Source organism: Uloborus diversus, chromosome 1 (assembly GCF_026930045.1).
Source record: "Uloborus diversus isolate 005 chromosome 1, Udiv.v.3.1, whole genome shotgun sequence".
NCBI classification, from domain to species: Eukaryota; Metazoa; Arthropoda; class Arachnida; order Araneae; family Uloboridae; genus Uloborus; species Uloborus diversus.
In genome coordinates this window covers 123,422,823-123,438,378 of record NC_072731.1, presented here as the reverse complement: position 1 = coordinate 123,438,378, position 15,556 = coordinate 123,422,823, and the positions used below count along the sequence as shown (strand labels likewise).

At 31.1% G+C, this 15,556-nt stretch overlaps 1 protein-coding gene across 1 annotated transcript in view; it reads right to left on the bottom strand.

Annotated features, from left to right (window-relative positions):
• Positions 1-1,389: 1,389 nt before the first annotated feature.
• Positions 1,390-15,556, bottom strand: part of LOC129234687 (DCC-interacting protein 13-alpha-like) — a 51,676-nt gene continuing 37,509 nt past the window's right edge. Inside the window, exons 16-20 of the mRNA XM_054868735.1 lie at positions 14,037-14,145; positions 13,238-13,324; positions 10,796-10,889; positions 8,521-8,571; positions 1,390-1,518 (exon numbers count right to left, since the gene is read on the bottom strand). Coding sequence (XP_054724710.1) covers positions 1,390-1,518; positions 8,521-8,571; positions 10,796-10,889; positions 13,238-13,324; positions 14,037-14,145 — 470 coding nt within the window. The remainder of the gene's footprint in view (positions 1,519-8,520; positions 8,572-10,795; positions 10,890-13,237; positions 13,325-14,036; positions 14,146-15,556) is intronic.

The window sequence follows — 15,556 nt, the reverse complement described above, 5'->3', positions numbered from 1 at the left end:
TATTTATAATTTGTTTATTATTTGAAAATCTGTTTGCTTAATTTTATATATATATATATATATATATATATATATATATATATATATATATATATATATATATATATATATATATATATATATATATATATAGATATATATAAAATTAAGCAAACAGAATTACAAATATTAAACAAATTATAAATACCAAATGATTATAAAAAGGAAAAATGCAAACAGCTATTAAGTAGGAATAGAAAAAGAGTGAATCCAGAGCTCATCAGCCGTGGAGGATTCATTAATTATGGTCAAAAGACCAAAATTTTAACTATAAACTAGAAGAGAATGCTTAAGCTCCAGTACATGTAATATAGAGTAACAATGGGCAAACGCACCACTTGTTAAGCTAAAAACAATAAACTAGAGCTCAAACCTAAAACTAAAAGCAGGGGGTTTCGCCTCGACTAATTAGGAAAACAAGTTCCGATAATTAACGGACTGGATATGTTTACTTGGATTTCAAGGTAAGACAATTTTGTTATTGGCAGGTACTGTCCCGTGGAAGGCTAATTATCGGAACTTGTTTTCCTAATTAGTCGAGGCGAAACCCCCTGCTTTTAGTTTTAGGTTTGAGCTCTAGTTTATTGTTTTTAGCTTAACAAGTGGTGCGTTTGCCCATTGTTACTCTATATTACATGTACTGGAGCTTAAGCATTCTCTTCTAGTTTATAGTTAAAATTTTGGTCTTTTGACCATAATTAATGAATCCTCCACGGCTGATGAGCTCTGGATTCACTCTTTTTCTATTCCTACTTAATAGCTGTTTGCATTTTTCCTTTTTATCATCATTTGGTATTTATAATTTGTTTAATATTTGTAATTCTGTTTGCTTAATTTTATATTTACTTGGCTTTTTAGTTTTGCTGCGATGCGCATCTATGGGCTCTTGGTGTGGTCTTTTCAATATATTTCACTTTTATTATTATTTTATATATATATATATATATATATATATATATATATATATATCACTTTCAATGCCAACAGTTAAGAATTTAAATTTTTTTGAAAATTGAACTAATTAAGAACTAATTTGAACAATAATTTAGAAAATTATTTTCCTTTATAGTGTCACAAATCTAACATTTATTCAACATTTTACATTATTACTAGTCTTGAATGTATTTAAAAAATCATTTCAACTACACGTTGATTATCAAAAGCGATAAAACCTCCGCATTCCACACTAGAAGAATATTAATTTCTTCCCACTTACAAATTAAGTAATAACCGTTAGACTTGCATGTCTGAGATTTTTCTTTCTTTCCTCAATGGCACCCCTAAAAGAATTAGGTAATAAAAAAACTGACCCAAGGGATTAAACTAAATAGTTTTTTAATGACTGGAAAGTCATTTTGCATTGTTAGCAGTTTCAGTTGTGACTAGCATGTTTTCTGCATCTGACAATTTTTCCTTAGTTTGTTCTGTTGCGTTTTCATCTTGGCTCTCAGTTGTTCTGCCTTCTTCAGCATTTTTATCCTTCAATAAATAAAAAGAAACATCATTTAAGTGTTTCATATGTAGCTAACAATAACTATATTGGTAATATTGGTGTGAGCACGACAAACACTTAAATTCTTGCAACAGTAATAGTCGAACTATAAAGGACTGTACTGGACATACCCATTTCTACACAAATTTAATACACAAAAATTATTCATAACAACCAACATTTATTGTTTTCTGAAATTAAAAATGTTTGCATTCACATGTTCTAAATAACTGGATTTGAAAATCAAATCAAACGCTTAAGCTTGTCAACAAAAATTTTAAATGTTTCTGACATGTCGTTAAAGAAAACGATATCTTAACATTAGTGTGGGGATTCAGTACACCCAGTCTGAGACCTAGAATGAATATTAAATGCTGTAATTAGCTATTGATTGCAAACTGCTGCATTAAACAATCTTTCCTGAACAATTAAACAAAGCCAAAAAGAAAAAATATGTTATATAAAATTGTAAAATATTGAACTATCAAAGAAGAATGATTTAAAATTTATTATCTTACTAAATTGCTCCCCTCCCCCATAGTTCGTAACTAAAACAATCACTCTAAAAAGAAAAAAGATACTGTACATTCAGCAGCATGTAGAATCAATTAACATGTAACTTCACATCTTAAAACTTAGCTACAACATTATGCCATGATTTTTTTTTTTAAACATTATAAAAATGCATTGTAATCTTCTAGGGGGATTCTTCATTACATGTTTCCACTTAATTTTAACGATCAAACTAATTTTTAGAATATTATTTTATTATGATTATGAGTTTGTTTTCTCGATATCTTGTTTCTTTACCGTCCCTTCGACTTTGTGATGTCGAGACTATACTGTACTTAAATTAACATTATCTGAAAAAAAAAACAAGCAATTTATCTCATACTTAATGAGCTTAAAACCTAAAGATACAGTTACATGTTCGATGCAACTTCAAACATTCTCTGAATGGTGACATAGCTCTTGAGAAAAGCAAAGGAGATTTATTTAGAGCTATGTACAGGAAATGTAGTTACAACTGTTAAATCAATCATCAGCAATTAAGCAAATATCAAATAACACCGTAAACTCATCAATGACACATGTATTTACATCCAAATAAGCAAAAACACAGCACGAATGCCTCACAATAAACAGAACAATGGCCCAGACAAATCTCAGACAGTTAAAAAGAATAACTGACTCTGCTAGCATTCACAAGATGCCCGGCGTTTTATACCAAGCGAAGAAATATTTAGAAAATCCTACAAAGCTCTACAAATTTCTCATATTTTCTTTTTATTCCATTCACAAATCTTATCGTTCAGAAATGGGGGAACCATATACTTCAGTCGAATCTTAGGGGGCTGCATGTACATTACAAGAAACTATTTACAGGTTACGTTACTAAGATAATTTAAGATGAAAGGTAATGGAATAAACGCCAAATTTAGCTAGTTTACAACAAATTTATCATAAAAAAAATTAATATTTACAGAATTTGTAACAATACAATGTCAAAAATATCTCATATTTTAAAATTATTAGAAGCACATGGCACGACGCATAAAGAAAAATCTGAAACTTACTTCATTGGTACAAAGTGCCTGTTCCTTTAGAAAGGAAAAAATACTCATATTAGAGAGTTTTTTTTTTTTTTTAAACACTAAATTTCTCATGAGACTGAAGATAACTAAGCAATACTTAGCATTAAAAATCAATACTTAGCATTAAAAAATCAAATAAGTTTTATAATTTGGCACTTTAATGATGTTAAAGCTTAATATTTAATGATTTATTTTATAAAAAAAACTTTGAGAAATGTGGCCATATTTATCACAAATCTACTTAATACAGTTTCAGTTATTAACATACATTTTTCTCAAACCAAATACAGTCGAATCTCGACTTACGTGAGGGGTGCGTTACATACTCCGTCGGGTAAGTTAAAATTTCATGTTGTGGGAAAGAGTATGCATACAATTTTTAAACATATCCTATTCTTTTAGACACTAGCAGACACTCCCCAAGCTGTTTTAAACCATTTCTTAACTATGCATTACTGTTTCTTACATATGTAATTGAATTTTTACTGTATTTAAGAAAAAAGCTGTTTTATTGAACGTAAAATACTTGTTATGATGTACAAAATCAATGATCAATGGGAGAGGCATAAAACAAACAATACAGTGCATACAATTTGTAGTAACAATAAAATGCTGCAGTATAATAGTAATGTAGAGTAAATACAGTAATAATATTTGAAACTTTAAAAAATGATGATGGTTATGCTCCATGATCACATCATTATTCTAATATTCTTTTAAAACTGTTGATTCGCCTTTTCTAACTATGGGGACACCTCTTTCCCTTGTCTCTTTAATCCACAATACAAGCTGGTGCATTATGGCCTATTAAGGTTCTTATAAGCCTTTTGATGCACTTATTAGGTGATTAAGCATATTGAGAATGTCAGAAACTTTCTCTTTTTGTTTCCATCTTTAAACTTTAGATGAAACAACATGCTTAGCTGCCATTGTATCTCATTAACTTTCATATTTAGAACTAAAAAAAATAAATGAAAATTGCTGAGTAGTTATTGTATGTACTAACAATGTGTTGTTTGGACCAGTAAGATGTGCAGAGAGGCCCACAAAGGGGATTATGGCGCAAGTTACAACATCAAAATTTGGGGGGGGGGGGGGATTTTTTTTTGAAGTTTTTCCCCTTTTTTTGAACATGAAATTTTTGGAAGGAAAAAAAAATTATTCAATAAGAAATGTATACATGTACAGTGCTGGTAAAAAAAACTGCATCACCCTCGCATTTTCACAGTAATGGGATATGTGAGAAGTTTTGGTCAACCGATTAACGATGAATATATGTGAAATTTTGCAAAACTTATGAAATAGACATTTAACAGCAGGAATCTGATAATTGTTTACTTTATTTGTGGAAATACATGGCCAAAACTGTAACAGGTACAGTGTGAAGTGCATCCATGTTTCCAAGTGGACGACGAAAAAGTAAGTAGAGATTTTAATTGTAACACTCTTTCTGTTCAAAAATAAACAAAAGTAAGAGGGAAATGTTTGAACATCATAAAATATAACCTAATATTTTGTTGATCTGCCTCTAGCTTTAATGGCAGCTTGACACCTACGGGACATTGAACAGATGAGTGATTGAATGTATTCTTTACCGAGTTCTTGGTGCCAGACACGAATTATTGATTCCCGGAGTTTTGCAAGTGATGTTGGTTTACGTTTCACCACTTTTACACCCGTTCTATTCCCAACAATTTTCGATCTGATTTAGATCAGGGCTGTTTCCTGGCCAAAGTAAGCTGCTGATCCCATGCTCATTTTTCCATTTCTGAAACTGCGTATGAGTTTAAAGCAAAAAAAAAATTACTTAACTCCATGTCAATTTAAGTCTAATGGCAGGATAAAGGTTTTTAAATTGTTACTCACCAGTTTTGCCCCATGGCAGGGAGCAGAATGCTCCTGGAAAATGACGTTTGGAACTGAAGTAAAGTGATTCCGGACAGTTTGAAGCAATTTCTCCTCCAAAATGCCAATATACACCTGAGTGTTTACTGTTCCTTGCACAAAGTAAAGCTCACCAACTCCTTGATCAGAAATACATCCCCAAATTATCTGGATTGGGGATGATTAGATATAGGATGCTTGACTGTGTGTTGAATGCAGTCGGAATGATATTCCTCTCCTTTGCGGCTTCCAACTGTGTGCTGTCTGTCGGACCCATGCAGACTGAATTTGGACTCGTCCGAAAACACAACTGATTTTTATTGATCGACAGTCCACCCTTGGTGAGCTTTTTCCTAGTCTAGATGCTGTTTCCTCATTTTTTCGATCAACAATGGCTTCTTTCGTGGTCGACGTGCCACCAAACCTGTACCACACAGTCATTTTCATACAGTAGACGTGGATGCGTGAACACCCGATTCGTTTTCCCATGCTGTTCTAAGGTCTGTGGAAGATGATTGTCTGTTCCGAAGACTGAGTCGTATCAAATACCTGTCCTGCGCTGTATTGGATATTCGTGGACCACCACTGCCCCTCTTTCTTAATGTGCGTTTGGTGTTCTTTAGCTTATTCAGTAGTCGAACAAGAGTCAATTGTGAACAGTTTATTCTTTGCTAGGAACGTGATAAAAATCCTTCTTTGTCCAAAGCAACAGCAACGTCAGTTGAACGTATTTCAACATATTGCAACTCATAAGTCCAGATCGTAAATGAATGTGTCGAATGTTCAACTGGTTTTTTTTATACAGTTAGAAGGATGATGCAATCTTATGCAATAGCTTGCGTCATGTACCGATGCCAATTCATGTTATATGATGCAAGAACCATTAAATATTTCATAATTACTTATAAATGCTAAAAAAATTTGGATTTTGCAGGTGATGCAATTTTTTTAACCACCATTGTATTATCATTTTTTACCTACTTCCAAAATTTAGTAGCTGTGTCTCTTTTTCAATAAAGATAACCTCAAAGACAGGTGGAGTCAATGTCTGTTACAAAAAAAAAAAGAGTCAGACAGTTTGATTTCTTTTTAATCTATTATGAATTTTCTCGAAGTACTAATAGCACAATTCTACGTAATGAATACATGTGGCAGCAGTGAGATAGAAGTGGGGGGCAGCGGGGGGGGGGGGGGGGAACCACTAAAATTTAAAAAATTCTTATTCTTTATTGCTTTTGCTCTTTATCAATTGTTTGTAAGAACTGACCACTATGCTCTAGTCTTTCATGGATTTATTTCCATCAAGAAAACCGTTACGAGCTGGTTTTGAAGTTTGGAAATAACATATTTTTTAACTCTTTACATGGCAATTAATATATTTTCTTCATAAAATAGCTTTAGTTTGAGTAGAATTTTTAATTTCACTTTATTGTTTGGGCGCCTATATGCGAAGTTGCAAGGGGGGGGGAGGGCTCAAATATTTTCATTATTAACGAGATGCAGTGGATTTACTATGAACAATAGTTAAAAACTACAGAGAGACATATTGCACAAATTACAATAAACAACATATTCAACGCAAGAATCAAAATGTGGAATAGTAAATTTCCCGAGCACTTTGTAGTATAAAGCATAGCGTCGTGTAAAGACATAGCAAAAAAGCATTCACAGATTCACTAATGAAGAAAAATGTTTTATGTATGCATTAATTAGCATCATGTGTTTTCAATGTAAAAGATAGCTCTTTTGAATATCATGTTTAGACACAACAAGGTAATAATTTTTCCTTTTAGATAGACAGCGAAACAGATTGCTTGTTTTAAAGAGCAGAATAATTTCATCTCCACTATTAGAATGAAAAGTTCGTTTTTTTGTGTGTGAGAGATTTTCCCCCATTTGGAGCATTTTTGAGTGGTTGAGCTCAGCGCCTTTTTGGCTCTGGCGACATCATGCGCCGAACAACCTTGCACATAGGGACGGCGCGGCCTTGGTATCATGTAATGTTTCTGTGGCTTCGAAAAATAAACACCCCTGCCAGATATAGAATTTGTTCGAGAATCTATCTTTTACGATGAAATTAGTTCGATCCAAAAAACTGGGCTTTTAAGCATCGAAATTAGTATGTAACCAATGATTTAAAACCAGTCTGATTGAGAAACATAGCGTGCTCCCTGGGCACCACGCAATTTGGATTTTTCGCAGATCTGACCTCACTTTTCGTCCGTCGTTGGCACATTACTCTTTCTAGGCACTACAATGAAACTCCATTCACGAAATTAATATTTAGTAGCCAATAATGGAGCTGATACTTATGCATCGCCATTCCTTTCTGAAAATTTTAATGTTGTGAGTGAAAAATTCATGTTAGCTCTAAATTTCGTTGCTTGTGAAAAACTCGGGTTATAGCCATTTTGCCTAAAGTCGAATCGCCTTGCAGCGGGAGTCCACTGAACAGCAGCTCAAATATTGGTCAAAATTTGAATTTTAAAAACTATCTTTAAGGACAAAGGAAATAATTCTAGTTTCTTAAGAATTATAGTTTTCAGAAAAACATTTGCTGAACAATGCGATAATAAAACAAATGTTAACTATCTGAAACAATATTTGTTTGCTTTCCAGTTAAAAAAAATTTTGGGTGCACACTAGACATCGAATACAGAAGAGTAATTTTAAACTTTTAAAATTACATCTCTCAGTATTTTTGATATTTCTAGTTTAGAATTTTTTCCTCAGTCCCAATAGTGAATACCAGCTTTGGTGAATATAATTGTTGCTTATTGGTTGAATTGAACTTCTTTAGAAAAAAATATAACTGAGTTTTGAAGACCTTAATTTTTACATTTATTCTCTGTTTTAACTCCTCAATGTATGTTCAAATACTTAATTAAAGCACACAGAGGGAGGGGTAGGGGCAAAAAAGAATGAAAAATCGAAATTTTACAAAAAACTCAAACTTTTCAGTCGAAATTTTACAAAAAATTTCGACTGAATTGTGACCTTGCTACGGATACTCGCTGGTGAGATAAATTCACTCTATCTCACTAGTTAGTTAGCACTCTCAGCTTCAATGAGATGACATCTGCCTCTAGCTTGGTTATTCACTATTTCTAACTGAGGAGATCTAATAAGAACGAAACTGCAGTCTCCGGGTGTGATAACCGGGCTGTCTAATATATTGCAATTAGTTCTGCATTAACCCTGGCTTAGAGGTTGTACCTTATTGCTAAATACTCTCGTTAAGTTTCCAGTATATTTTCTTATTAAGATATTTTTACTTCTTTCACTAAAGCATACATGTATAATTGTTTTTATGATACTCAAAATGACAGAAAATAAGATTTAAAGATTTTTTTATATTCTCAAATTAAAAAAATATGAAGCAATTTGTTTAACATGATGAAATAAACTGAAATTCATAAGTCAAAGCTTTTATGATACTCAAATCTTAATCTTAATGGCAACTAAAAATTTTTAAAGTTTTTGTTGTTTAGAAGTTTAAAGTATACTTACTAAAAGCACTGACAGTGCAATGTTTGCAGCTTTTGATAAAGCAGAACAAATCTAGAAAGAAACAAAAATAGACGAGTATCAAAATATTTATAAGGCAACTGTATTTAATAAAACAAATTTTTACCTCAAAATTGTTTTGTAGGTAACTAATTTTAAATGTTAGCACAAAATATTCCAGTTTAAAAAAAATTAAACACATCAAACAACAAACTATTGAATGAGGAATAAAAAACTAACACTGGTGATTCATGATGTCTGGGTCACTTGTCCGGGGTTATCGTGCCACTCCATTCCCCGGATAATCAGGGGTTTACAGTATATATCGTCGCCTCAGAGGGACAGTAAGGTATCTAATCCCAGAAATAACACCAAGATATTTTACTGTTGCTCCGAGGCAACGATATATAAACAGTATAACCTCAATTTAACGACTGTCAAGGCACTGGAAAAAGTTGTCCTTAAATCAAAGGTATCGTTAAATAAAGGTGTATGGACATTCAATGCAGCCAAATCTGGACCAGTGAAATGTATCATTAAATTGAGGAAATCGTTAAATTGGGTATCATTAAATCGAAGTTATGCTGTAATTTCCCAATTGCTCTGCATATAAATTTTTCATAAGAAATCATTCTTTAGAGCACTAACAATTATTCAGGGGAATATAAAAACATGGGATCTACATCTACTCTTAATACACATATACTCTTAAAAAATACAGAAAATAAATTACTTTACTTTTTTTGCTTAGTTGCATTGTCATCTAAAAAGTGAAGAAACATTTATCCTTTGAATAAAAATTTAAATGAGGAAATGTTTATACTGAAAAATTTTAACCAGAAAAAAAATGTTACAGACCTCAACTTTGAAACTTCAACACAAAATAACTTTCATTTTAATTGACTCAAAAATTTTTGAGTTAAATAATAATACTGTATAGAGACAAGAATTGACATAAATTATGGAAAAAATGCTCTTCAAATACCCTTAAAAAAATATTTTCTTTGCTAAAAGACACAATTTTGGACTTTCAAAACGTTAACTGAGCAAATGTACCATCAAAAAAAAAAATTTTTTTTTTAAATTATTTCCAAACGTTTAAAAACAAAATGAAGGGTATAAATCTCAAACTGAATATTTTTTTGATAATATTTTCTACAAATTAAAAAATTAAAGACAGATTATTTATTGTGTAAAAAATTTTAGAAAAAAAAGGAATTTGGAAGTTTCATGTATGTCCAAAAGTTATGATCTTGACAATGCTACTATTTAAGTACTAAATATATAATTTATATATTTTAAAGGTATTTTTCGATCCTCAAAATCAATTGTTAATCATTTTAAAGGGTTTTCATATGTTTTTATGCAGTATCTTTGAAGCAAAATCATTTTTCTTAAACATATGTGTGAGATGTCCAAATTGCGTTACGATCTAGACGCCGATAATTCTGTCCATTTATTCAATATTATAATATGATCTTCTGTCTTGTAACCTTAATAAAAAAGGCTATTATAATGTTAATTTCTTTAATCCATTGGTAATTTGCACAATTCATACGTTATGCATTCAGCATTACATAAATAACAGTAGAAACTCAAGTTATGATCGTAACGAATAGTAATCAAAGGCGGCAAAGATCGCCAAACAAACCCGGATTGGCGACAACCACAGTGTACGAAAAGCAAAGGGTTACCAGAGAGGAATTCAGGTTTTCGCCAACAGCGTCGGTTTTGGCGACTTTATCACCTGCGTTGGCAAAATGGATGTTTTTTTCCCCGAATTCTACAAAACCATTACAAAATTTTATTTTTTCAAGACAAGCATATAAGGTCATTCGTGTACTTCATAAATCCTCTATTTTTCATTGCAGAATTTAAAAATAGATAAAATTTTCATTGGAACAGTTCAAAAACTGAAACTTTCATTATGATGATGTCCAAAATCTGTTACGTACTGGACAACTGTATGGCCAAAATCTGTTACCTACAGACCGATAATTAAATTTGCTATTTATTAATTTTTATAAGTACCTGCTGTCTTTTTATTTTGTGTATGATGTTCTAGGTGGACATGCTATGCAATAAAAGCAAAATTGATTTCAAATTCCAAAATTTTAAAAATGGCTCGAAAGCAACGTTTTTGTTCCCACCTTTTGAGAACTACCCACTTAACAAAGAATTCACTTTAATAAAATGTTTAAAAATGACTTTAAGTCAATATCATTCAAATTTAGTTACAAAACTGAAATAGAGCAATTTTTTTAATGTTTGGAATTACCTCCTCTGCTGTTGGTTGTGCTTCAAATATGTGACAGTGAAATGATGGTTTGCTTTCAGAATCCATCTTTGTTCTTGTTATAAAACCAAGTAATCTGTAAGAAAATACAAATTAAATTACAGTAGAGTCTCGAAAGTTCGAGCTTCCCCTTAATCCGATGTGGTTCATTTATATTTTAAGTTATATTTTTTAGTAGCTAAAAATTTGATTTACATTAAAATCTGAAAATAGAAATATTTTGCAGTTGTAAAACTTATTGACTACATTCAATAAATAATACAAATACAATGAGAGGTTGATTATGATGTTTTGGTTGCTTTGCACATATAAATGTATACAGATATAGAGAAAAAATTAGGTTAAAATTTGGCTAAAAGCAATTAAAAGAAAATTTATGGTGAAGTTTGAGTGATAATTTTTTTGTGAAGAAAATTAGTTCTTTTTCTTATGCAAGGAAGTAAAAGGTGCTCCTCCTTAGGTCTTCCAAGTTGTGTAAATTTTAAATGTGGAAATTTTTTCCAGATAATCCAAATTTTCAGTAATCCGAGGTGAAGTGAGCCCCAGTTACTTCAGATTTTTGAGACTCTACTGTAGTATGTTTAATATAGGTATTCTTTTATGTTAATGCATGCCACAAAAAAAAAAAAAAAAAAAAAAAAAAAAAAATTGATGAATTTTTTGAAATTGAACATTCTACATATTAATAAATAATTTTGCTCATGCATATCAATTGAATCGTTTATTTCAAAAACCAGTCAAGAGACAAACTCTAAAATTTAGAAAAAGCATTTTTATTACCTCCATATTAAAATTTTTCTATAAATATTACAATGTTTTAAACTAAAAGAGATACATATTTAGGTACATTTCTTTCAATAAACAATGTTGTAATCATCATTGAATAATTCATTATGGTGACATAGATGTTTTCCTAAAATTAGCAATTTTGTCGCTTGTCTGGTTTCTGAAATAAATGATTTAATTGCTGATGTTCCCTCTCTGAACACAGTTTTATGTTTAATGGTTTTCAATTTACTTTAACTCAAGTATAAATGAAAGTTCCGAATTTCATGAATTTTTATGAACATCTTAAACAATTTTTTTAGAGTTGCGAGTGATATATAAGACTACTAAAACAACTTTTATATATATTTTAATGAACAATTAATCTAAGCACTATTAATCCAATTAAAATTAAAATGTTATAATTTCTAGAAACTTTTCTATAAACCATAAAATTATTCCATAAATGAAACTTTTAGATACCAAATCTGAGAAAACGGACTAATTTATCCACCCATGGTTCTTTTCTTTTTTTCCCCAAAAGGCATGGTGGTGTATGGCTTTGAATTAAGTCTAGATTTTCTAAAAAAATATTATGGGGAGAATAGTATAACAATGCAGATATCTTTATGCAAAAGAAAGCTTAAAAATGGAAATTAATTGTAAAAACGGGGATTAATAAGATATGAATCCACTTTACCACACAGTGTTACATAGAGAGAAGATGGAGTTTTGAATCATGAATTCAAACTATCCTTTGATATTCTTTTTCTCACATGTTAAGATTTAAAGACTATTCATATTTTAATTAGTAGGGGAATGCGGGGCAAAGCAAAATGATTAAGATGACTGATATTTTTCAAAATGAACCAATTGGAAATTTGAAGTGAAAAATGAAATATTTTTGATCAAATGAATCTGTAAGTAAAATTTTGAATGAATAAATGAAAAGAAAATGGAATAATAAACAAATAATTAAATTAATTAATTTATATGAGAAAAACCAAATGAGTGAGTAAAAAAGTGAATGAATAGGAAAATATGTGAATGGATGAATAAATAAGTGAAAAGCTAAATGAAGGAATGTGATTGACTTAATTAATAAATATATACATAAATGATTGAGCGAGTAAACAAAATAAGCTATTTCACTTTGCTCCCCATGTACTCGACTACTTCAGCAAAATACTTAAAATACAGATGAGCTTAATATTAACTAAATAAACATTGCACTGCATATCAGAAGGTCTCAATTTATACTTAAAATGTTAATAACAAGAACTTTATCCTTTTATAATATCAAAAATAATTTTTGACCTACAAGAAATATTACAATAAGAATATAAATTTTTGAAAATTGCCTGTATTATCATAAGCTTCAATATTCAGCAATATTTTTTCTTGACTGGAATAGACTATATGTGCAACTACGTCGTTAAAATATTAACAGGGAAGTGGTGCTAAACGCAGTGTAAATATTTCACCTTTTCACTTTGCCCCGCTATTTCCCTTTGCCCCATATTTTCCTACTTAATTTTCAAAAATCACATAAATTGTCAAATGAAACATATAAAAAGAAAAAGATAGAACACCAGAAATATCCCTAAAAAGAACCTTGAAAAGAGTTCAAGATCGGATTATCTTGGTCAATGTTCAGACCTGTTATTTTCTTTGTGTGTTGTCCAAAATGATACATCTTCCAGAGGGTACATGGCTCTAATAGCTTGATGAGAAGGATCTAAAATTCTGGGGAAAAATTGTTCATATATTACTGTTTATTATTTATTTATTTTTAAAAGACATACAAATTTTACATACATAATCAACCTGATTGTTAGAGAACATTTCAAAAATTTTCATAATTTATAATATGAAAACATTTCAATGTGGACACTTTTTTAAGAAGTTGTTATTTTTATAATTTCATTATAACTGCATAGAAGAACACTTTCAAGCTCATACTGGAAAAAATTACTTTTTATAAAAGCACTGTAGCTCCTGCTCATTGCAATTGTTCTCAAATGCTTAATATAGTGTTTATCAACCTTATTTTTATTGCAATGCACATTTAGCAATTTAAAAATTTGATGGTACAATAACACCAATAAGCTATTTTTTTATTTACTAGGTTAATCAACTGATGTATGTGTAGGACATATTTCATTAAAATGGCATGCAATAGTTATTCTTTAGCATGATTCATTATTTGAAAACAATAAGTTCTAAAAGTAAAGAAATGCTATGCAGTAAAAGTTTAATATGTAGTTTCTTCCTTTTTCTTTCTTCATAAAATAACATGTTCATATAAACCCTTTTCAAATTATGTGTACCACACAACATATAGGTGACATAAAAACACTACAGTCAAATGGGATTTTTTTTTTTCGAGAATCATTGCAAAACAGGTTTTAAAAATAAAATAGGAAAAAAATGGTAAGGTAGGAAAAAAAATTCTTACTTTAAAGTCCTATGCGTTATGACCATATGTGATTCATTGGTCTTAAAAATATTGTGAATAGCTCTAGCTGCCATTATGTGGCGTATAGTCTGGAAAACTAGATAGTCACCTATAAAAAGGATTAAAAAAATTGTTATGCATTAATTTAAACACAAAGTAGTGTAACTTTCAATAAGAATAAATTTCAGAGTATTTATTAATAAATATAGTTTTGTGAAAGAATTTATGATTTATTATTCAAAAATTGGTTAATTGCATGGTTGGATTGGCTATGCGGGCATTTGGGCAAATGCCTGGTGCACCGCTTCAAAAGGCACCGGTCAACCGTTGTCTTTTTTCTTATGGAAAATTTTATTGTATTAATTTTTGCCAGTTGAGAAATGAAGGATTTCTTTGCTTGCAATAGAAAATATCAGAAAGGGAAAAAAAAACGCTATTTTTAGAGTTCCCGTAATTTATTTCCTGTTAACACCCCGTAGGGGATCGTTGCCCCTCTCATTCTAATGACAATTCTAGGAAAAGACGAGACGATGGCCCTGGGGGCAGAGGATCTCCCTTCTCTTCACACCACACCACTCACATTACTACGTAGATCTTTTACAAGCAAATAAGCCACATCTGTTTTTTGTTCATCAATAAAAATTGCCCCACTTTAGGGCCTTTGTACACCCGGTGTAAACACACGATGCGACTGATTAGCACCCACTTCATTAAACCTCATTAGACGCGGGGGGTACCCAAATCATCAGATAAGTTGCCGTGTGAACTGCTCTGATGACTTAAGCGCCAACATCAAATGGCGACCAAGCTCTCGCTTGAAACTGCACAACAATAAAGTACAAAATACAGTTTTCAACTGCAGTGGCGTAGCTACACTTTCTGCCGTCCGGGGTGGTTCCTCAATTTGCCGCCCTTTCTGATGGGAAATAATTGACACATTAAAGAGTCAAAAGTATTTTAATATGATTTTAATAAACAAGAAAAGAAACTTTTTTCCCCCTTCTTATTTTTCTTGCAGAAAGGGGGAAAAAAGAATTCATAGCAATACCGAAACTTTCCAAAACTTGAGTCAAAATTCGAAATTTTAAGCAATTTTTAGTAACGCTGATAGAAAAGATGCTTGGAGCACCCACCAGGTTGTTTTCTTTTTTTTTTAAATTAGTTTTATGCATTCTTTGGTGACATGAGGGGGTCAGGACTTTTCAAGGAAAATTTCCGAAACTAAAGTGTTAAAAAAGCAATTTTAGGCTATTTTTGGATACATGAAGACATTGGGGAAAGTTCGGGGGCGCTGTCCAGAAAGTTTTTCAACTAAACAGAAAAACACGTAAATGTAGGAGGCTGTCTAGTAGTGTAAGGGTCTCCCTTAACTCCAACAGAGACTGGATTTTCCTGCCGAAATATTTTCAAACTTGAATTCAATTTTAATCTGCCTTTGATGATGTTAAAAAAAAATAGAGAGCGTTCAGGAGCTCTCTGAAAATTTTTCGATGACGAAGTTTCAAAAGCGCAATTGTAGG